At 46.0% G+C, this 23843-nt stretch overlaps 1 protein-coding gene across 13 annotated transcripts in view; it reads right to left on the bottom strand.

Moving 5' to 3' along the window:
- IRAG1 (inositol 1,4,5-triphosphate receptor associated 1) overlaps window positions 1-23843 on the bottom strand; it is a 145934-nt gene that overhangs the window by 50726 nt on the left and 71365 nt on the right. For 6 of the 13 annotated variants that reach the window (XM_047776283.1, XM_047776288.1, XM_047776291.1 and 3 more), the window contains 9 exons: window positions 23365-23465; window positions 21169-21239; window positions 18762-18839; window positions 18485-18658; window positions 17037-17114; window positions 16034-16086; window positions 15797-15844; window positions 13400-14017; window positions 10767-10845 (listed from right to left, as the gene is read on the bottom strand). In XM_047776283.1, the coding sequence (XP_047632239.1) occupies window positions 10767-10845; window positions 13400-14017; window positions 15797-15844; window positions 16034-16086; window positions 17037-17114; window positions 18485-18658; window positions 18762-18839; window positions 21169-21239; window positions 23365-23465 (1300 nt within the window). The remainder of the gene's footprint in view (window positions 1-10766; window positions 10846-13399; window positions 14018-15796; window positions 15845-16033; window positions 16087-17036; window positions 17115-18484; window positions 18659-18761; window positions 18840-21168; window positions 21240-23364; window positions 23466-23843) is intronic. The other 7 variants (XM_047776286.1, XM_047776293.1, XM_047776295.1 and 4 more) reach the window with 3 other exon arrangements.

Here is a 23843-nt window from a genome sequence, read left to right as displayed (position 1 = left end):
CTAGCTCAGGAGAACATTAGCAAATGTTCTTGGCATTGACCTTATTCATTTGGCATAGACTTGCTGTGCCTTACCATGGGCCCATAGCATATTTAGGATTAAAAGTCTCAAATCTCTTTTACTTGAGCCAAATTGGGCATCTTCATCCCAAACAATGGTTACTTTCCATTTGCACACAGGACTTTATCGTTATCCCTGGCTTACCATCTTTCATGGGTTTTGACCCAGCAGATTTCCAAAACTGTAGTCCAAGCCACAGATCAGAACTATGGGCAAGTTGTGGTGGTCATCTAAATGGAGCTAAGATTGGAAGTCATGTGAATTAGAAGCCTCCCAAGGGAGACCATGCAGAAAGAAGAGGAGGTATAGTCAGGCTAAGGTAAAGAATGTTTAAATACTTTGAGCTTTCCAATAACCAAACGGTGTTCATGAGTTTCCTGGTACTCAAGGCATCCAGAAAAGTCCTGAGGGCCATCTGTCAGAGATGGTGCAGTCAGCAATCCTTCTTTGGAAATGAGTTTGGATTGGATGTTCTCTTAGCTACCTGTCACCTCTCAGGTTCTATCCTGGCACTGACTGCCCTCTGACACTTCCATGTGATGGATGGCAAACCCCAAGGTGCCTCTGGCCTCACTCTACCTTTAGATAACCCCACTGCACCCAGAAGAGAGATTGTGAAGCAGGGGGCTTCTGAGAAATCTATATGATTGACTGAAACATACAAGGTCTAATAATCATGGGAAAGTCATATGAGGGGCTTTTGCCTAGAAAAATCTCCTAGGTTGACCCCCTACCCTCCAAAAGGGAACTAGTTAGGGCTTCTAGTCCTGCTAAAATGTCTGTCTTAAGAGTGATCCCAGAACAAATAGATCCCAGAATCAGCCATCCTCCCCCTGAATGCAACCAAATTAACAACAATAACAATGACAACATTTTAAACCATCCGAAAATATGTTGACAACTCCCAAACACAGGAAAAGGCAATAATCAGTTAAAATAATGGCCAGAGAAAGACAGAACTTACTAGGAATAAGTGTAGAGCTCCCACCCTTCATAACTTTCTCTTCTTCCTTCAGAGAATCAGTACTGAGAGGAAGAGGTGAGAGGAAAGTTGTGGCAAATATTTGTAGCCATTTTTGTGGCTACAGAACCAGATGAAAACTGGATAGAGGGGTGAGAAAGCTGCCTGTGGAGGTGGTTCAGAAAGTTTCTCTAGAGTAGAAGGCTCTCCAGCCCACCAGAACCATACTCCAGCAAGACCAAAAAACTGCCTATGCTGCTATTTGCTTTTCATACTGAAGAGGAAGGAAGAGGAAAGGCAGAATGATAGCACAGTGTCCTACCAGGACTGATTATCTCCAGTAATATAAAGGGATTTACCAGGAAGGAAGATAAAAGAGAAAACAAATAAAACAAGCCCCTTTCATGGATTAAGTGGCAGGAGACATATGGAAAGCCCCAACTCAAGCTGTCACTCCCTCTACCCTGCACTTCTGAGAAACAGCAGAGTGGCCCAACTCCTTGGATTTTGTCCATATTTTCTTCCTCTTTTCGGCAGGGGAGTGATAGTAGGTGCTGGGAATAGTTGGGTCAGGCCGGAAAATAAACACCTGGGCAGATTGTCCCTGTGATTCTACCTAGAACTGGTGAAAGATTCTATGCCCTACATCTACCTGCCCAAGGGAATAAAAATATGCCCCTACTTGGGTATAATAAACTCAAGTGTTGGACTATGAGCAAAGTTATAGAAAAAAAGCAGAAACCAATCCCACAAGCACCACTACCCACAGCTCCAGCTGAACTTCCCCTTTTCCCTACCACCTAAGCAGTAACAAAGCAGACACAAAGTATCCAGTTCTCAACTAAGCACAGAAGAGAAGACAGAGATCTTGGGACAAGATAGGAAAAACAATGAACACTGACCTACACAATGTATTTAGGTAGAGAAAATCCTGGTAGAAATTTCTGTATCAAAAAGAAGCTAAATGAAAACAAACGGCATGGCAACTACACAAAAATAGTGTAGTCAAAAGAGGAAGGAAAGAGGGGAGGGAAGGTACAAAGGAAAGAAGAAAGGAAATATGCAGGAGACAGATGTTAGCATGGAAATATAGATGCAAGAAACACATCAAAAATGCATTTTTGTGCAAAATGTATACCACAAATGCTTTGACTCAAGGAAAAATTAGAATCCAAAAAAAAAAAAAAAAGAAAATAGGAATCAGAGGTGAGATGAGAGGATTGCACAAAATGAAAGAAGATTACAATCTAAGGAAATAAATTGAAGACCAAAATAATAGAATTAAGCACAAAATTATAAAAAATATAGAACGAACAAATATGTTGGAAATATGAAGGAAAAAACAGAAAAAGCCTCAAATTGATTTAGTGGGGATAGACTGAGATGCGAACAAGAAGGTAAAAAGAAGGAAAGAAAACCAGACAGCTACATGCAAAAGAATGAAATTAGAACACTCTAACACTATAAAAATAAACTCAAAATGGATTAAAGCCCTAAACATAAGACTGCATACTACAAAACCCTTAGAGGAAAACAGGCAAAACACTCTTGACATAGATCACAGCAATATCATGTTGGATCCACCTAGAGTAACGAAAATAAAAACAAAAATAAACAAATGGGACCTAATTAAACTAAAAACTTTTGCATAGCAAAGGAAATCCTAAACAAAACGAAAAGACAACTCACAGAATGGGAGAAAATCTTTGCAAACAAAGCAACTGACAAAGGATTAATCTCCAAAATATACAAACATCTCATACAGCTTTATATCAAAAAAACAAACAACCCAATTTTAAAATGATCAGAACAGACATTTCTCCAAAGAAGACAGATGACCAAAACACCCAGGAAAAGATGTTCAACCTCACTAATTATTAGAGATGTAAATCAAAACTACAATGAGTTATCACATTACCGCAGTCAGAATGGCCATCATCAAAAAGTCTACAAACAATAAATGCTGGAGAAGTGTGGAGAATGTTGGTCATGGGTCGCACTGTTGTGGCAATGTAAGCTGGTGCAACCACTATGAAGAACAGTATGGAGGTTCTTTAAAAACCTAAATAGTAGAACTACCTTATGATCCAGCAATCTCACTCTTAGGCATATATCCGGAGAAAACCATAATTCAAAAAGATACATGCATCCCAATGTTCACTGCAGCACTATTTACAATAGCCAAGACATGGAAGCAACCTAAATGTCCATCAAAAAGGATTAAAGAAGATGTGATACATATATACAATGGACTCTTACTCAACGGTAAAAAAAGAGAATGAGACCATTCCATTTGCAGCAACATGGATGGACCTAGAGATTCTCATACTAAGTGAAATAAGTCAGAGAAAGACAAATATCTTATTAGATCACTAATACATGGACTCATAAAAATTATACAAAAAAAACTTATTTACAAAACAGAAACAGACTCAAAGAATTCAAAACCAAACTTAGGGTTAGCAAAGGGGAAACATAGCAGGGAGCAATAAATTGGGAGGTTGGGACTGGTATATACACACTGCTATATACAAAATCAGTAAGTAGCAAGGACTTAGCAGATAGCACAGGAAAATTTACTCAATATTCCATAATAAGCTATATGGCAAAAGAATCTGAAAAAGAATGGATATATGTATATGTATAACTGATTCACTTTGCTGTGCATCTGAAACTAACACAACATTAAACACATTAATGTTTCTAATTAAACACATTAATTAATCAAACACTCAAGTAAGTCAACTGTACATACTTCAATGAATTTTTTGTTTGTTTGTTTGTTTGTTTGTTTGTTTTTTGGGGTTGTTTTTGTTTTTGTTTTTTTTGTTCTTTTTAGGTCCACACTTGTGACATATGGAAGTTCCCAGGCTAGGGGTTGAATGGGAGCTATACAAGTTGGCCTATGCCACAGCCATAGCAATGAAGGATCCAGGCCATGTCTGTGACCTACATCACAGCTCACAGCAACCTGGATCCTTAATCCAATGAGCAAGGCCAGGGATTGAATCTGCATCCTCATGGATACTAGTTGGTTTTGTTATCTTCTAAGTCACAACAGGAACTCCCCAATACATTTTTTTTAAGAGAGGGACAGAAAGATTGAAGTATTTAGAGGTAGAATAATGGACCTGTAGTTGAGAGATTGATGAAAAATTTACAATCACGGTGTCTCTGAAGTAGTGAAAAAACAAAGGAACAAAGAACCAATTTGAAGATATGAGAAGAAAAATTTTTCTCTACTGAAGGAAGAACTGAACTTGTAGAATGGAAAAGAATACCATGTTAAGAATACATATATATATGATCTATATATACACACATATATATGATAAATGATATGTAAGTATACATATATGTATATATCATATATATAAAAGGAGATATATATCTATGATATATATTATGGATATGTAATATGTATAAGAAGATATATATATATCTTACTCTATGTATGTATATATATCTTATAGAGATCTATATATGGTTATAGAAATGCTTCCAACCACCTGATAGGAAGAGTAAGTAACCTACAGGGAAAGGGGAGGGTTGAGGGGTGCTGAAATTTGGCCAGTGTCTGACTTCTCCACAACAATGTATAGTGTAGCATCTACAAGTTTTAAGGAAAAGAGTGATACAGAACTTATAACCATTCAACATGTCCTTCAAGAATAAGAACAGGAGTTCCCATCGTGGCTCAGTGGAAATGCCATTCTCATCTTTCCCTGCAGGAAGTTAATCCAAACCTCAAACACGTATTATAAAAAAGTACCTCTATGACTCCAAACCCTTACTACATTTCATAATGTATATTTAAAAACTTTAAAAAGACTGATCTCTTTTTTGGAGGAAGCAATTACCAAAATTCAACAAATCCTGTGGTTTCATCTCACTTTAGTTCAAGTTAAATTAAATTTTAATACTTTTTATTTTTAGAAAAAGTATATTGAACAATCTACAATCTCCCTCCTTCTGAATTTGTGGGGAAGGGGATATTTGGTGTAAATAGGTGGGGGTTTTTTTGTCTTTTTTTAGAGACAAAAAGGTGCTCATTGCCTGGAGCATAGTAAGCACTCAGTAAGTATTGAATAAATGAATGTGTCACTGTCCTCTGGGAGTTTATCTAGCAGGACAGAGAATAATTAGAGAAATACCCAAACATGACTTTTCATGCTGGGTGATAGATTTTATTTTTTTTATATATTTTGCTTTTTTAGGACCCCACCTGCAACATATGGAGGTTCCTAGGCTAAGGGCTGAATTGGAGCTGTAGCCACCAGCCTATACCACAGTCACAGCAATGCCAGATCCAAGCCACGTCTGCGACCTACACCACAGCTCAAGGCAGCACCAGATCCTTAACCCACTGAACAATGCCAGGGATTGAACCTGCATCCTCATAGATCTTAGTCAGATTTATTTCCACTGCGCCATGTCGGGAACTCCTGTGATAGATTTTATAAGGGAGAATGTGGAGATGCTGGAAAAATCTTTCCTAGGAAAGTCACACTGAGACAGATATCTAGAGATTGAATGGGAGTTCATTAGGCAAAGAGGAAGAGAGGAGGGACATTCTAGGTAGAGGACACAGTATGTGCCAAGCCTAAGAAGGAGGAGGACTAAGTTGAAGGAATGCCAAGGTGTTGAGAGGGAAGAGGACAGTGGTCTTAGACGATCCTGGGGAAGTGAGCATAGTTAACCTCTCAGGGCTTTGTAAGTTCTACCAAGGATTTCAAGGACTCATCCTGAAAGCAAAATGAAGCCTCTGGGGATGCTGAGCCAGATTTGCATTTCAGAGATTCCTCTGGCTCTGTGTGAACAGTGGATTGAACTGGGGAGAAGGTCAGGAGTGCAGGCAGAGGGACAGGATAGGAGGTTGTTGAGGGAGACAAGGGACTGATAATGACAGAAGGACCTGAGATTCTTTCACCTCTACATCCCCAACATGCAGCCCAGGAACTGATCCACAGTCAGCCTCATATCTTTGGCTGTAAATAATTTGCAAATGATCAAGACGCAAACATCCTACAAGTGATGTGAAGAGAACTCATTGGCTTGTTGGAAAGATCAGATGCAATATGGAAGAGAGCCTCCCAGTCCTCAGAAACTGAAAAACAGCCTAAGTTCTTAAGATTTCAGAATGTTCTAGATTTTCCCCATCTCCCAAAGGAACAGCCAGAAATCATTAGGAGAGCTGAGTTTTCCCCAGTGAGCTCATATGTACTGTTAAGGGGATCAGCCTCTCCAGCTCCCAGGGAGGGCTCAAAACACCTTTGAGGGCTCAAAACACCTTTAATCCATGAAGATTAAGCTCTTTGATGGTGCTTTCAGAATGTAGGAAAAGGCAGACATAACTCTGCCATCAAACATATGCGGTTGCCCACCATATCCTCAGCCCTGCACTATATACTGTGGAGCAAGAGTACAACGTCCCCATTTAGCTGGCAAGGAATAGTTCCCCAACCTCAATGACAAGAATTAAACATATGCCAGGTTCCTGCTAGAATAAAGACCAGGATCACGTAAAAATATCCTATCAGCTCAGTGAAGTAGGAACTGTTACTACCCCATCTTAGAGATGAGCAAATTGAGGCATCTAGAGAATAAGAAACTTCCGCAAGGCTATGCAGCTGGTAAGTGGGGAAGCTTGAGATCTTTTCCACTCAGATTCTAGAAATGAATGACAGAAAAAGAGTAGACTATGTTTAATTTTTCATTTTTCGATTTGGTATTTTCAGGAGTCAAATTCATTTACCTGGTAATTTTATTTCTAGGATCCATTTTGTTCCCTGTTCGTATTAGATAGTAGGGTTCACTCTGTGTAGTGAATGTCTACGTTGATATAATTTTTTGTAAGTTAATTTGGTGATACACACACACACAAACACACACATACCCCTTTTAAACAAGCAATTCCACTTCTAAGATACTATCCTATAGAAAAACTTATGCATTTCTAAAGATATGTCATAGAGAATATTCACTACAACACTGCTTATAGTAGAGAAAGAGTATAAACAACCTAAATGGTAATCAATAAGAGATGAGTCAAACAAATAATATAGCTCCTCTTACCACAGAATACTACAAAGCAATATTAAATTTTATTTAAAAACTAAAAGATCCATATGTATTAAATGAGAAACTGTCCAAAGTATATTGTTATATAAAAAAGACAATATGATAGAGGCCCCTGGTCATCCACCCAAATCTGCCCCTCCTCTGATTTCATGTGAATGGGGTTTAATCTGGGTTTATGGCCAGCAACCCAGCGAGTACAAACATCACTTGCTGCTAGGTATGGCCACAACCACATCATCACCAATGAATTTGGACCTAAAAAGATGTGTGCAACTCCCACTGTATTTATTTTTAAAAAAATCTGCTCTGGACTTTCATTCTTTCCTCTTCCTACAAATTGGAACACAGATCACGATTCAGCTTCAAGCATGTAGACAAGTAAAATACCTCAGGAGATGGCAAAATGACAACATAGAAGAAACCAGGTCTCTGAAAGGAGCCACCTGCTAACCTGAAAGCTCACCTTAGGATTGTTACTTGAGTATGAAAAATCTCTCTCCTATAGGCTATCATAATTGGGGCCTCATGTCACAGCAACTTAGATTTTATCTTAATTAAAGCAGGAAGGTTGTGGAATACTTTAAAAGATAATTACATAGAAAATTTGGTACCATATGTAAAAGAAAGTTCATCATGACCAAATGTGTTTTATTGCAGGACCACAAGGGTTTATTTCTATATATGGAAAAGTATTAATTAATATATGAAGTCATATAATTTATATGATTCTTTCAGTAGCTATCCAAAACAAATTGATAAAATTCAACACAATCTTGAAACTTGGATGAGAAGAATATTTCCTTAAAATAATAAAAAATAAAAATATAAAATATTATATGAAATAATACATTTTTATATTTTATATATTTTTACCTTTTTGCATATTATGTATTTATATTTAATAATAATATACATATGAAATAATAATAAAAATTTAAAATAGTGCTTCTATTTGATAATCAGGTACAACATGGTCCTTGAAAGAAAAACACAGAAAGCAATTCAATTAAAAACAGAAAAAAAGCCAAGAGTTCTTACTGCTGTCATCCTACTAGAGAACATTGCCAAAGTAATAAAACATGCTCAGATATATGAGAAATACACATACATATGCATAGGTATACTAAGACAAATAGTGAGTTTGATAAAATAGCAGATTGTGAATTGGAAAAACAAGAGGCATTCTGCAAAGCAGTCAAGAACGCTTGGATTTAGACACATCTGGGTTCCAATCTTGGCTTCAACAATTAATAATCATATTAACCCCCCCAAGCCTCAATTTCCTCATCCACAAAATGGGTATAATAAGGCCTACCTCCCAGGGTTGTTATAAACATTCAGTGAAATATTGTCAAATGCTTAGAATAGTACCTGGTACATAGTAATCAGTGCAGTTACAATAATCATGCTAATTGCTATAGTCATCACTCTACCATTTGTTAATAGTAATATTTATTTATACAAGAAACATGTATCATACAAACAGCATGCATCTATGCCACTTATTATCAGTTAGGAAAAGCTAATAAAAAAAAGAATCTTCTTCATAAATAATTAAAGATATAAATCATGTAGAATTTTCCCCAGTAAGAGATATGGGAGGCTTATACAAAGAGCCTGAGCAGCAGAAACAAATGCGACTAGGATCCATGAGGATGCAGGTTCGACCCCTGGCCTCGCTCAGTGGGTTAAGCATCCAGCATTGCCATGAACTGTGGTGTAGGTCTTAGAAATGGCTTGGATCTGGCATTGCTGTGGCTGTGGTGTAGGCCGATAGCTGCAGCTCCAATTCGTCTCCTAGCCTGGGAAACTCCATATGCCGTGGGTGCAGCCCTAGAAAGACGAAAACAAAACAAAACAAAACACAATATCTAGTGCAGTAGTGCTTGGGGGGAGACCTCTCACTCAGTCTTCAGGGGGTTAAAACCCATTGGAGGCCACTTGGTAAATGCAAATACTCCTACACTTTGACCCAGTGACCCTCAAAAGCCTGAAAATTTATCCCAAGGCAATAACTTAAAGGAAGAAAGAAAAAAAAAAGAAGCCTACAAAGTTGTTTACAGTAGGGTTGTTAATCATAGTGAAAAGAAATGTAAACACCTGAAATACAAAAGGAAACCATGCCCCCATCAAATGATGAATTTGAGGCCAAGTCAAAGTATATGGAATTAGTCATGAAATAAGTATTTTAAAAGTGGAAACAGGAAGTTATATCTATACCAGCAAATCCATTGTGGAAAAATTGTAAATAAGGCTAAATACCGGAGAGAATAAAAATTGTTGCTTTTTCAGAATTTATGAGGCTGTGGGTGAAATTTTGAGATAAATATTTTCCTAGTGTTCGAAATCGGCTTTAATAAACAAATTAGAAATTAGAGAAGTATATCATATTTTTCCAAAGATTTCATATAAAGATGACTTTTTTTAATTAGGGCTTTTAAAAATTATTAGAAATTTTACTTCTGGGACTCTTCTTGTCAGTGTTGAACAGGTAGGTGTTAGTTACCTCATTTCAGACCAGGGGCTTTGAATGTGGTTGGTGGTACCCTAGACACAGCCACCCAATAATCCTTAAGCAGAAGGCTTCTGTGCTTAAGACTGACCACAAATAGTGTAAGCCATCAGGAGAGGGGAGTCAGGAGATGGGGGTTAGGATGGAAGGGAGGGGAGAGACCTCAAATCCTGTTTTTTTTTTTAGAGGAATGGTTTTTGTTCTTATTTTTAAAAAATGTTTGGAGTTCCTGTTGTGGTGCAGTGGTTAATGCATCCGACTAGGAACCATGAGGTTGCGGGTTCAATCCTTGGCCTTGCTCAGTGGGTTAAGGATCCGGCGTTGCCATGAGCTGTGGTGTAGGTTGCAGATGCAGCTCGGATCTGGCATGGCTGTGGCTCTGGAGTAGGCCGGCGGCTACAACTCCGATTAGACCCCTAGCCTGGGAACCTCCATATGCTGCAGGAGTGGCCCTAGAAATGGCAAAAAGACCAAAAAAAAGAAAAGAAAAATTTTATTATAGTTGATTAACAAGGTTCTGTCAATTTCTGCTGTACAGCACAGGGACCCAGTTATACATATACATACATTCTTTTTCATGTTCTATCACAAGTGATGGGATATAGATCCCTGTGCTTACAGCAGGACATCGTTGCTTATCCCAAATCCTACTTTCTCAAGATGAATCTGGCAAGTGGGTGGGTAGGGCCTTGTGGTCACCAGAGGGGAAGGGCTGGGGTCTGGACTTTGTGGTGACAGCAGATTAGAAAGCAAGAGATGACTCGGATGTCTCAGAAAGAGGAACTGCTCTATTTGGGTGACTTCCTGGGTGTGAGAGGAAAAGGAAGCAGCAGAAGTTCAGGCCCGGGTTACCCTTCCAGATCCTCTAGGTGCTAACAAGGCTGAGGGAGGGATGGCCGGGTCCAGAAGAGGGGCTGGTTGGAAGGAGACACATTTAGAGGTTCTTTGAGTGGGCAGGAAACACGATCTGATTCATTCATTCATCCATCTGCAAATATTTACCTAGGGCCTGCTCTGCGTCTGGCCCACGCTCGCCACTGGACGGACAAAAGTCCTGCCAGGAAGTCCAGTGTTTACACATTCATCTTCTTTGATCTGGAGAAAATGAATCCAGCCAGAGCCTGAGGAGAGCATCTCCTGGCTCCCACCTACCTTTTTCCTGCTCAGCCGCTTCACTGAGGTCTGGAAGCTTGAGCCCCACTAAGTTCTGGTTTCTTAACAGGATGTGTTCCTTTTTGCAAGAGAAAGACAGAATTTTAGATGGTGACCTCCGGCTGGACTCTTCTCTCGCTTCTGTCTATGGCTCTGTGAACACTCAGTCCCAGGGGGAGGCACTGGGGGGCGTGGACAGTCACTGACATAGGAGGAGGACCACTCCTCTCCCAGCCTGTAAAGGTGCATAAACCCCACGATTGAACCGTGCCCCATTCCTCAGGTCAGGAATGGCCCTGGGCATGACTGGCTTTTTAAACGGGCCTCAGGGCTGAGGACTGGAGGACAAACAGAAGCAGAGCCCAGGGCTCTGAGGACAGGAGGGTCCCCTGGGTGTGTACGGAGCAGCCAAAGATGGAAACAATCTTTGGGATCTCATGGCTGTGCTCCGAGCTGGCTGGAGCGTCCTGCCTTGGAGTTCTGGGCAGTGAGCACCCACTTTCGGGACGTGTGACCTCCCCTGTCCCCAGTTGCTCAGTGACCCGTGATGGCAACCTCTTGAGTAGTTAAAGTCTCCAGACAAATGAGACCCGAAGATTGCTACCCCAAGGCAGCCAGCCAGCGGCCACTCATGCCTGGGGCCTCAGCTGGCAGAGCTGCGGGGAGATGGGGACACTGACTGCAGGCTTGTGGCACAGGGAGGCTCACACCTGCTCCAAGCCTCCCATCAGCACCAGACCAGCTCCCCCAAGTGGAAATGCCTGACAGACCTCCCTGTCCCTGTGACTTGCGTTTCTAAGGGGATTTTCAGCATCCCTGTAAGCAGAGGCCACTTGGGTGTTTTACCACCTGGGTAAAGGTGGAAAGGGGCCAGCAGAGGGAGCTCTGGCTCACATGGAAGTCACAGCCAGAGTCCTTTACCTGTTTCCTTAGCAAGCCAGAGGCCCACAGCCAGGCAACTCTCAGCACCCTGACTTGGGAGAGAGGTAGGGAGGGTTACGGTCAGATGTGGGGCAGTGGCTAGTGGGATGGAGCCTCCAGGCCTCTAGGTTCTCTGTGACATTTTTTTTGTTGTTGCAGAAAGAAACTTGCAGGGGTGTGGGTGTGACCTGTCACCCGGGCCGGACCTCCTACACCAGAGGCCCGTGAAGGCAAATGTCTGATCCCCTTGGCATCACTTCCTCCAGGGGTCTGGGGCTGAGGCCCAGCAGGGGTGGCCCTTCCAGGCTGTGCTGGCTCCCTAGTTAGTGAGGTCTTCCTGGCTGGGTGGGCTTTTTATGTAAAATGATGTTAAGCTCAGCAGCCACCAGGCCCCAGCTCCCCCAGAGCCTCTAACTCAGAAAGTTTCTGAACAGGACAATGGCCAGCATTGGAATCTCCGGCTGGTGTAGACCCCCCTGCACTTGCTCTTCACTCTCAAGTGCCTCTTTTCCTTCCCTGTCCCACGCCCCTCTGGAGGAGAGCCTTGTCCAGCTCCAGCTGTGGGGGCACCAGGCTGCACCCTGCGGTGTCCCGGCTGCCTTGACCCACGGCCTGGGTTCACCCTCTGGGGAAAGATAAAGATTTCTTTGTCCTGTTAACCTCTTTGTTTCCTCACCCCCTGGGCTCTCTCTCCAACATCCCTGAACCCTCCCCAGTCATTTCCTGTGCAGGGGAGCAGCCCTATAAGTCAACACGGGGCTGGGTTTGATGGCCAGTGAAAGCTGGGAATATCATGAATGCTGGAAGAAATTCACCCCAAGGGGAGCAGCCTCTCATGGCTGCTTGGATGGACTGGTTAAAACTTGGATGTTTAACCTTGGATGGACTTGAGGCCCTTTGTTAACAGGCATTAGGAAGGAAAGCTCAGGGCATGACAGAAGGAAAAGCCATTCCATTCTTGCCCCGTCCTTGACACAACAAGGTGCTCCATCAAAGGCTTTTTGTTAGGGAGTTCCCGTGGTGGCTCAGCAGTAACGAACCCAACTAGTATCCATGAGGATGAGGGTTCAATCCCTGGCCTTTCCCAGTGGGTTAAGGATCCAGCGTTGCTGTGGCTGTGGTGTACACTGGCAGCTATAGCTCCAATTCGACACCTAACCCGACTAGTATCCCTGAGGACGAGGGTTTGATCCCTGGCCTTGCTCAGTGGGTTAAGAATCTTGGGTTGCTGTGAGCTGTGGTAGGTCACAGATGTGGCTTGAATCTGGCATTGTGGTGTAGGCCAGCAGTTGCAGCTCTGATTCAACCCCTAGCCTGGGAACTTCCGTATGCTGCGGGTATGGCCCTAAAAAAGAAAAAAAGCAAAAAAAAAAAGGCTTCTTGTTCATAAGCCACCAGCACTGGCTGGGGGTTGAGGGGAAACAGCCAGGACTGAAGGCCCACATGCCCTCCACATACCCACCTTCCCCTCGAAATGTGACTGTGCACGGCAGCTATATCCCAGGTGGCCCCACTCAAGTAAGCAGAGTAAAAGGATCCAAAGATGATGTTTACGAAGGACATGCAGCCCAGTGGGCCTGGTTTATCAGGGTGGGGAATTTCAGGGTGCCTCAAGGCCCACATTCGGGCCAGAGATGCCCTCACCCAGAGATCCTCAGCCCGGGTTGGGGACCCAATTGCACGCCCCACCCAGCAGGCCCCCAGGAACCCACCTCACGGAGTTTGGTAAGCTTCTGCATCCTCACAGGCTGCACTTGTATCTGAAAGTCTTTGAGTCCAGGCGCCTTGGCCAGCTTGCTGCCAGCTTTGCCTGAAAAACGCTTCTCTTCCTCTGCCAGTGGCAGCTTGGCAAGCACTTTCTGCAGCCTGGGGCCGGGTTCTTCGGGGCCGCTGTCCCAGGAGACCCCCCGAAGCAGGGGTGGCCGGGACACTGGGGGCCACAGCTCAGCTTTGGAGCCAACCTTGGACCCTGTGGGCTCTCCAACTGTACTTTTTCCCTGGGGGGCCTGGGGAGCTGGCCCTCCAGTGCCCTGGGCTGGACTTCTGGGCAGAGGGCTGCCTTCCTTGGCTGTCTTCAGAAGCGGCTTCCCCAGCTCGCTCTCAGCAGGGCCAGGCTGGGGACTGTTCAGGGCCATTTTCCCACCACTGCCTGTGCCAGAAGCCGGGCCCTTGGGTATGGCCTCAGGGCGCTGGAGGGGATCGAAGTTTTCCTTTTGTTCTATTGCAAGCTCTTTGGACTTCTCAACTGTGGGAGAGCAAGGGGTCAGCCTGCCTTGAGACACTTTCCTCTGGTCATTCTGCTTCCGGTCAGCTAGCCCTTTGAGGACATTCTGAAAGAGATAAGGTAGAACTGGGACCCCAGAAGCAGGCTAGGGAGGAGATAGGAGATGCTGCTTCCACTGTGGGAAGCCTCTGCCCCCACGGACACTGTGTGTGTGTGTGTGTGTGTGTGTGTGTGTGTGTGTGTGTGTGTGTGTGTGTGTAGGGGTGTGAAGGCTTGGAGGGGTGTGGACTAGATGGAAGGGGGGTTATTCTCAGTTAAGTCTGAGCCAGGAAAGGGGGCCCACAAACAAGCCCGAGCATCATGAAACAGGCCAAGGGGACCTCCCATTCAAAACCTGCTAAAAGGAGTTCCTGTCATGGCTCAGTGGAAATGAATCTGACTAGCATCCATGAGGATACAGGTTCACCCCCTGGCCTCGCTCCATGGGTTAAGGATCCGGCGTTGCCGTGAGCTGTACTGTTGCAGATGTGGCTCGGATCTGGTGTTGTTGTGGCTGTGGCGTAAGCCCGAGGCTACAGCTCCAGTGCAACCCCTAGCCTGGGAACCTCCATATGCCTCGGATATGGCCCTAAAAAGACCAAAAAGAAAACAAACAAACAAACAAACAAAAAAACCTGCCAAGAACTTCCCATGGGCTTGGAGCTGCAGAGGACAGAGGAATAGAGGGCAGCTTTGGGGGCTGTCACAAGTTTTGGCTTTGACTCAGTTGCCCCAGAGTCTAATCCTGGCTCTTCCGGGCACAGCCCTTAACTCTTAGGGACTCAGATCTCCCATCAGGTTTGTGAACTCTCTGAAATGATATGCAAATGTGCATGTGTGTTTACATGTTGTATATACTTTTCTGAGAAGAGAATTTATACCTTTCAACAATTTCTCAGAGAGTTCCTTGATCCATAAGAGGCTATGGGAGTTCTGGTCATGGCGCAGTGGAAACGAATCCAACTAGGAACCATGAGGTTGAGGGTTTGATCCCTGGCCTCGCTCAATGGGTTAAGGATCTGGCAGTGCCGTGAACTATGGTGTAGGTCACAGATGCAGCTCAGATCCGGGTTGCTATGGCTGTGGTATAAGCCAGCATCTGTAGCTCCGATTCGGCCCCTAGCCTGGAAACTTCCATATGCTGCAGGAGCGGCCCTAAAAAGCCAAAATAATAATAATAATAACAACAGATCACTGAACAAGGTGATTCTTGCAAAGCTAATATCTTACCAATCCAGAAATGCTAAGATTCTGCACTCTTCTTTCATTTTCCAGAGAAAATCTGCTTTGTGAGGGACAGGTGGACTTCTCTGGGTGTTTGTGTGGCTGTCTTGTGCATGAGCTGAAACTCTCCCAGAGGACTCTAGACCCAGTTCTAGAGGAGACTGTTTTCTATGCAGCCCTTGATACCACCTTGAGCTGTTAGCTCTGAGCAGATATGGGGCCCTTCTTTTGCTTTTCAGCAAAGATGTGGCTTTTCCAGGCTGACCCTAAGAAGAGTCTTACCTAGGGGCTGGAGCTTTCCTGCAGTTATCACAAGAGCAGCAGTCTTGCCTGGTTTTTGCTGGGCCCAGATGTCCCCCTGGTCCCTGGCAGTAGCCTGACTATGGGTGTAGGGCTATGGACAGGTCCACCCTGGCGGTCATCCTCACTGAACCCCACCTCCTCATCCCCCCCCCCACCTCAGATGTCCAGTCACCTTAGGGCAGAGGAAGCTTCCAGCTTCCTCAGCCTCTATCCTCCACTCACGTGCACCCACTCACAGGCTGCGCAGGGCAGCCTAGGCTTCTGGGACACTGTGTCTCCTTCACTCAAATCATTCAACCTGGGAAGAGCTCAAACTCACAGGCTCGCCAAGGTGAGGTGAAGAGACTTCGGCCTCATCCCCCTTCTGCTGGAAAAAGTAAATATGAGTCAGTCAGTAACATGACGAGCCCCCATCTCCTACTGAAATACCCCTATAGTGGTGTCAATGCCTCCCCCACCCAACCCCCTCACCTCCTGTGGATCATGGAGGGGTCTCTAGGTGTGGAGGGGTAAGAGAGACTGGTTGGCATAGAAACCCTACACAGGGCCCCGTTACCTGTGGTGATGCTCCGGGCAGAGGGGACTGTGGGCCACCGCATGCATCCAAACCTAAAATGGCCCGGACACTGGTGAGCGATGCCCAGACCCCAGACGCACAGCTGCCCCTTTAGTAAAAACACATCTACCTCCCCAGAATGTTCTCCTCCGCTCTCTTGGGCCTGGGGGCCAATAAAGGCAGAGTTTGTTGAATACCTCTCACATGCCAGGTTCTGGAGTGAGCTGTTACTTAACCATCACAGAAACCATACGAGGGAGTTTCCGTCATGGCTCAGTGGTAACAAATCTGACTAGTATCCATGAGGACACGGGTTCAATCCCTGGCCTCACTCAGTGGGTTAAGGATCCGGGGTTGCCATGGGCTGTGGTGTAGGTCACAGATGTGGCTCAGATCTGGCATTGCTGTGGCTGTGGCACAGGCCGGCAGCTGCAGCTCCAATTGACCCCTAGCCTGGGAATTTCCATATGCTGCAGGAGCGGCCCTAAAAAAAACACAAATGAACGAAAAAGGAAACCACATAAGGAGGCCAGGCAGCTAGGAGTGTCCATGGTGAGATTTGAACCCAGCCTGCTTGGTCCGAGCCTGAGCTTGCCCTGTAGCTCTGACTAGAGCAGGTGGCTCTCTCTGCCCCTTCCCCGACTGAGCTGAGGGTACAGCCCTCAATACAGCCTAAGAAAGGGAAGCAATCAAAACACAAGGAGTGGCCAAATAAAGGCCTTTGTAACTAAGCTCCCAGGGGTCCTCTTTCCAGGTCCTCTCTGGGCAGAGGGCCCCAGGCATAGCCTGCTTCTCACAACCGTGCCCCCTGTCCTCACCATGGACACCCCAAAACCCCCAAAGAAAGCACATCCTCCAGCTCTGAGGCACCCCAGCCAGGCCCCCAGGGAGGGGACCAAACAGGGTTCCTGAAGGGGAAGATAGCCGGATGGGAGTCCTCAGGGCCAGGGAAGGGGCTGAGCCACCACCCAAGGGGAGAAAATGCCAAGGGGTTGGACCTCACCGGGCGTTGTGGGGACAGTCAGTGAGTTGCTCTGAGAGGAGGCAGAAGACGCTCCAGGGCCAAGGTTGGAGGAAACAGCTGTGGAGACAGACAAATTGGCCAGCCTTCAGGAAGGTTCGGAACTTCAGCCTAACAGACATCCTTTCAGGTATCTCTGAGCCCTGAATACTGCCTCCTTGGGTTTGCCTTCTTGGGGTCAAGGGTGGATTCTGGACACCACATAAGGTTCCTACCACAAGCCAACCCCTCCCTGCTGCCAGCGCAACAGAAGGAGCACCAGGGTTATTTGGGAAAGATCTGCCTGGCTTGACCCCAAAGCATCTTCTAGAAACAGAGGACCTGGTATTGTTTGGCAGGTGCAGCTCCAAGGCTGTACCTCCTGTACTTGCCAGGATGGCCCTGATTTCAAATGTGCCCCTTGCCTCCTAAGTACATTCAGACTTAGTGTCTAACTACCCCCAATTTTTTGCTCAGGAAAAAGAGTAACTTTGAGAGTTCCCAGGTGACTCGGTGGGTTAAGGATCAGGTGTTGCACTGCTGTGGCTCCAGTTGCTACTGTGGTGCGGGTTTAGTCCCTGGCCTGAGAACTGAGAACTTCTATATGCCACAGGCATGGCCAAAAAAATAAAGTGGAGTTCCCGTTGTGGCATGGCAGAAACAAATCCAACTAGGAACCATGAGGTTGTGGGTTTGATCCCTTGCCTTGCTCAGTGGGTTAAGGATCCAGCATTGCTGTGAGCTATGGTGTAGGTCCCAGATGACTCAGATCCTGCATTGCTGTGACCGGGGTGTAGGCCGGCAGCTATAGCTCTGATTAGACCCCTATCCTGGGAACCTCCATATGCCTAGCCAATCCAGAAATTCCATAAAGACACCAAAACCCACCTTCCCTTCCCTACAATACCTAGATCCTTCCCGGGGCCCAAAGCTGGAGCTCAGGGATGGGGAGTCCAGGGCCGGCCTCTCCTGACCTTTGCAGAGGAGCTGCCCATTGAGCAGGGCCTCCTGGGGACAGTGGGAGGCCACACACATCCCAACCATGCAGGGTGATCTGGGAGTCTGTGCACAACAGCATCACACAGGGTTCCTCTCCATGCAGGGTTCAGGGCCAGGGGAGCCCAGGTCAAGTTCATGAGTATTCTTATGGGCTGGCACTTCTTGGCAAATCAGGAAGACACAATGGTCACATACACAGGCCCAAAACATGAAAAGCAGAGTTTTCTGGGCTAGACTTGGGTCCATAATTCAGAACTTCTGAAATGGGGCGAGATGCACTCTTGTCACAGGATCCTTTTCCAAGAGGCTTTGTCCTCCCGGGGCCTGGAGGCCTGGGGACAGGTGCATCGAGGGTCACCCCTTGGAAGCAGGGTTCCCACTGCAGCTGGGGCCGGACTCTCCCCACCCCCCACCCCCTTGGAGAGGCTCAGGGCGGCCCCCCTGTATCCTACCTGATGGGGAGTCTCCAGGGCTGCTCCTGGACTTCCTTCCACGGCGGGTCAGGAACCGCTCACTCACCGACTTGGCTTCCTCCAGCAGCGCCAGGTTTTTCTTCTTGTCCTCCTCTGAGATGCTGATGTCTGGCAGCTGGTCATTTACCAGGTCAATGATGTGCCCTGCAGGGTCTGCAGAGGGAGGGTGAGCTCAGGGTCCCCCGCCTCAGCCCTGTCCCCAACCCCCACAGCTCAACCCAGGGATGCTGCCCAGAGTGGACTCAGCCAGTCAAACCTTGTCCCTGGAGAGGGCTTCCTGGGGACAGACAGGGCTTCCTCAGCAGGGCTGGCACCTCCAGCTTGTAGCTGGTGCCTATGGCAGGTCCTCTGTCACAAATGGTCATGAAGCCACCGAGGTTCCCAGTACTGTCCTAAATGCTGCTGTTAGGGAGGGCCATCAGGAGCTCCCCCACTCCTGCCCCCCTCACCACCTTCCCCCTCCAACCTGCACCCCCCCACCCCTGCTATCTGCTCCCCTAGTGTTCTTCTCTCAAGTCTCTACTTCCTCAATGAGCTAGTGAGCTTAACAGGTGTGGATAAAGGGAGTAGCCCAGAGACCATGGGCCAAAGGCACAATCCCATGGCCACTTTACCTCCTGGTCCCCTCTACTCACAGTGTGCCTTCACACCCGCCCCCCCCCCCCCAGACTGCCCCTTCTCCAGGGAGCTTTACCTGGGTGAGTGATACCACCTCTCACCCAGCTGCTCAGAAAACTGGGAGCACTCCCCCCTTCTCCCTCTTCCTCACCCCCGCCCCCCACATCCAACCAACGCCTCATCAAGTCCTGATCATCACTTACCTTGTAAATATCTCTGGCACTTGTGCCTCATCTCCATTCTTGCTCATCAGCTATAACGCATCTGCACAATTACATCAACCACCTCGTAGGTCCTCCACCTCCAGGCTATCAGCTTCATCCCATCCTCCATGGCCTATCAGATTGACCCTCCTAGGAGCCATATCTGACCATGCAGTTCTCCTGCCTCACCTCCCCAAGATGCCTCATGGTCCCCAATGTGAGGTCCGGATGCCAAACTAGGCTCAGCCACTTTTGCTGATCCCACAGGCTCTTCTCCTTACAGCTCCGGTGATGAATGGCCCCCACTATGCAGCCTCCTTTCCTGCTGCTTCTGGTCTTAGCTCCCCAAGTTGCACTGGGTGAAACTCATCTGAGTCTCAATCACGTTAGTGAGGACAGGGTTATCCCTACCACCACCTCCTCTCTGGTGCCAGTACGGAACCATGTACCATCCTTGGCCAGTCAGTGAGTTCAATACCTCTGGGTAATTGGCTCAGCAATGGCCATGCGAGGCCAGTGAGAGGCAGTTCTGAGAATTATGCTGGGTCGATGGGGAGGAGAAATTCTCTTCCCACTGAAGGGATATAAGGTGCCGGTAGCCATTTGCCAGGAAGAAAGCCAGGCACAGAAGCAGAGATTCAGGAGATGGGGTGGGATAATTGTAACGACCCGAACTGAGTACCTGGATTTAGCACTCCCTGAAAACACAGACCCTGGCTTTTGTGGGGGTTTTTTGCGTTTTTTTGTTTGTTTGTTTGTTTTTAGGGCTGCACCCACAGCATATGGAAATTCCCAGGCTAGGGGTTGAATTGGAGCTGCAGCTGCCAGGCTATGCCACAGCCACAGCAACACAGGATCTGAGCCACATCTATGACATACACCACAGCTCATGGCACTGCCGGATCTTTAACCCACTGAGCAAGGCCAGGGATCAAACTCGTGTCCTCATGGATACTAGTCAGATTTGTTTCCACTGAGCCATGATGGGAACTCTTTGGCATGCATGCAAGTATGTATGTATGTATTTTGGCATAAGCTAGTTTAAATTGTGTTTCCATCATTTGAAAGAGTCCTGACTGATATACACAGCAAAGCATTTGGTTGCTTTGTTATGGTTCCTGATCTCCAGCATATTGCTTCTTCCACCTAGATGGCCCTTCCTCACTCTTGTCTATCTGTATAGCTCTCTAAGGCACAACTCAAAACATTCTCTTGTCTGGAAGGCCTACCCAACAATCCCCATCTCTAGCCAGAACTGGTCCCCTTCTTGCCTCAGTTTCCTTAACACTCTTGTGAAGGGCCTTACAATCCAGTGTCCTGATTCTGTTCCCTTCTCAGTCTCCTCATAGACTATGCAACATGAAGACAGAGCCCAAGCCTGTACCACATCCATATTCTAATGGTCCAGAGCAGATGCTGAGATACCCCTGGGAAAAGAGTAGGGGAATGGGGTAGCCAGCCTTACAGCCAAGCCCACCAAGCCTACCTGGATGTGGGCCTCTCTAAAGGAGGCAGAAGGTTCTGCCCCCCGAGCCCTGGAATTGAGCCTCATCCAGCTGTTCTGTCTCTCTTTGACTGCCTCAATTTCCTCTTCATGCCCTGGACCTGTCTTTTTACCAAAGCAAATTAAATCAGATATTATACCTCTTCTGTGCTCAAACACAGAGGGCTGGTCGACTTTGCCCTGTTGGCCTTGCAGGGATGACCTTATCTGAGAAGCAGGAGAAGGAAAGGGGCCAAGCCTGGCCCAGCTGCCAGACCCCAGTCTTCCTACTCAAACACTCCTTCAGCTGGACCCCTACCTCTGGTTGGAGAAATAAGATAAATCAGCCTAGCCCTTACCCACAGAAGTCAGTGAAGCAGTGGAAACTTTCAAGTGTCGGTGAGAAAGCCTCCTGTGGGGACTGTGGGCTCTGAAAGACAGAACAGAGTCATCTTGTTAAGAAAACTTATCCACAGCTTGCAAGTAGGCAAAGGATGTCTCTATATCCTTTTTTTTTTTTCTTTAGGGCCACATACAGAGGTTCCCAGTCTAGGGGTCCAATCGGAGCTGTAGTCTCAGGCCTATGTCTCAGCCACAGCAATGCCAGATCTGAACCACATCTGTAACCTACACCACAGCTCACGGCAACGCCAGATCGTTAACCCACTGAGCAAGGCCAGGGATCGAACCTGCGTCCTCATGGATGCTAGTCAGATTCATTTCCGCTGCGCCATGATGGGAACTCTGTATATCCTTTCAAAGTCATTCTAGAGCATCGTCTTAGAAGCTTGTCTAAGCTTGGGAATTTGTTAGAAATGCAAATTCTCAGGCTTTACCCACCAACAGGATCAGAAACCCTGGGGCTGGGGCCCAACTGGCTGTGACTGAACAAGCCCCCCCTCCCGCCCCCCGCCCTAGGTGATTCTGATGCTTGCTAAAGTTTTCCAACCACTGCCTTTTGTAACTTTGACTATTTACTATGGATTAGGGCTCAGGCTCTGAGGGACCATCTAACATGCAGAAAACTCATAAAATGTGAATAATTGCCTGATAGAGAGGCAGATGATTTCTGTTAGGGAGCAAAGATAAAATATAAGGTTTCATTGCCCTGTGAAACATAAAACTATTTTATATCTAACTGAATCTCATTCCAGCTTTCTTTTCCTCCTCAATGATTCTATATCCATTTCTTGAATCCTCCGTTGAACTGGTTTTGTTATCCTGATGGTCCTCTCGTTAATGAGTGAAATAAGCCTTGACACAGGCTCACTATATATCTATGTTAGAATTATCTTCATAACCTTTTGGAAATTACACTCAGGCAACCTCATTCCAGCTAGACCAATGCAGAGGCTAGTGGTGTGTCAAACCAAGACAGCCAAACAAGGGCACCATGAATGTCAGTATAGACATTGTCTGTAAGGCAAACTTCTAGAGAATTGCTGAGACCAATGGTACACAAATTAAAAGTTCCCCAAATATTGTAACATTTCAAAATGAGAGATTGTTATCATGCGTGATCCCACTGACTATGTATGGAAGTTTACAAGGACACCTGGCCAAAATGGGTGTTTTCAAAATTTTTGACATTTATCAGACTGGTAGGTGAGAAAAGGCTAATTTATCCATGTATTTATTTTTTTTGTCTTTTTAGGGCCACACCCGCAGGTTCCCAGGCTAGGGGTCTAATCAGAGCTGTAGCTGCTGGCCTATACCCAGCCACAGCAATGCCAGATCCTTTACCCACTGAACAAGGCCAGGGATCGAACCCGCAACCTCATTGTTCCTAGTCAGATTTGTTTCTGCTGAGCCACGACAGGAACTCCCCCCCCCCCAAAAAAAGGCTAATTTATATCTCTTTAACTGTTAAGCAGGTTTTCCTATACTTACTGGGGATTTTTATTTCATTGTCTTTTCTTGTTTACCTTGTTTACCTGTTTTTTTTTTTTTCATCTATTTCTAGTTGACTTTCAGGAGTACTTACTATGCTAAGGGAATTTGACTATTATCACAAATGTCATAAATTATTTTCCATTTTGTTATTTGCAGTTTTAGTGATCAAATATATTTTTCTACATAAACTACTTCCTTTTTATGTCAAACACACACACACACACACACACACACACACACACAAAAAACAAAAAACCAAGGCAGCAACATCTCCGTGTGTGTGAGCTGGGTCCTTCCAACAGACCATCTTCCACACAGGACCCATGGTGGCCAGAGGCAGGAATCTACAGTCAAAGACTCATATCTTTCAGGTTGGTTTGCAAACATCTTGGCAGCTATTATAGGAAAGTCCGCTGCCATGACTTGCGCTTTTTTTAAAGGTCAGCAAAGTGCAAAGAGCCAAATCCAGGAGCGAAAAAATAATGTAGGAGAGGGAAAGATAGTGGAAAATTCCAAGCGCTCTCTCTTCCATTTTGAAAAACTGCTTGATTGTATTTCATCAACAGAATGATCCAGAAAGAAGAAAAGATGTATCAAAGAGCTGTCGAATCCCCACATGCTAGGAAATACTGCTCTTTACAGCACAGAGACGTAGGATGTACCTGTTGACCAGGTTTTTGTCGGTCTCTCCTTCTGGTGAACTGGCATCCCCAGTCAGGATGATGGTAGGTGGACTGCAAGATATTCCTGCGGTGGGAGAGCCCTGGTGGTTTAGCACAAAAACATAGATGCAGTTAAGCTTCCATACGGGTGTGTGCTTTTCAGGCCCTCTGTGAATACCCTACCCTTCCTGACAAAGGTCGGTCTCCCCTTGTTCCCGAGCTTGTTGCACCACCTCCCACTATTGGGGCAGCCTCCTGATGCTTGAGAGTAGTGGGTTCCCATGGCCACTTTCCCTAGAGGTCTCATCCTTCTGGAGCCCCTGGGCATTAGATGCTTTTATCTGTCCTGGGCCCCCGAAGCCATGGCCTGGGGGTTGCCCTCACAGAGCCAGGCTGAACTATGTTCTTGAGCCCTTGATAGGCAGGTATCAGCTTCTTGCAAGACAGGGAGGAGGTCCTCTCTCCTTTTCACATCATTC

The sequence above is a fragment of the Phacochoerus africanus genome, chromosome 4, assembly GCF_016906955.1.
Source record: "Phacochoerus africanus isolate WHEZ1 chromosome 4, ROS_Pafr_v1, whole genome shotgun sequence".
NCBI classification, from domain to species: domain Eukaryota; kingdom Metazoa; phylum Chordata; class Mammalia; order Artiodactyla; family Suidae; genus Phacochoerus; species Phacochoerus africanus.
This window is presented reverse-complemented; position numbering and strand designations above follow the sequence as displayed.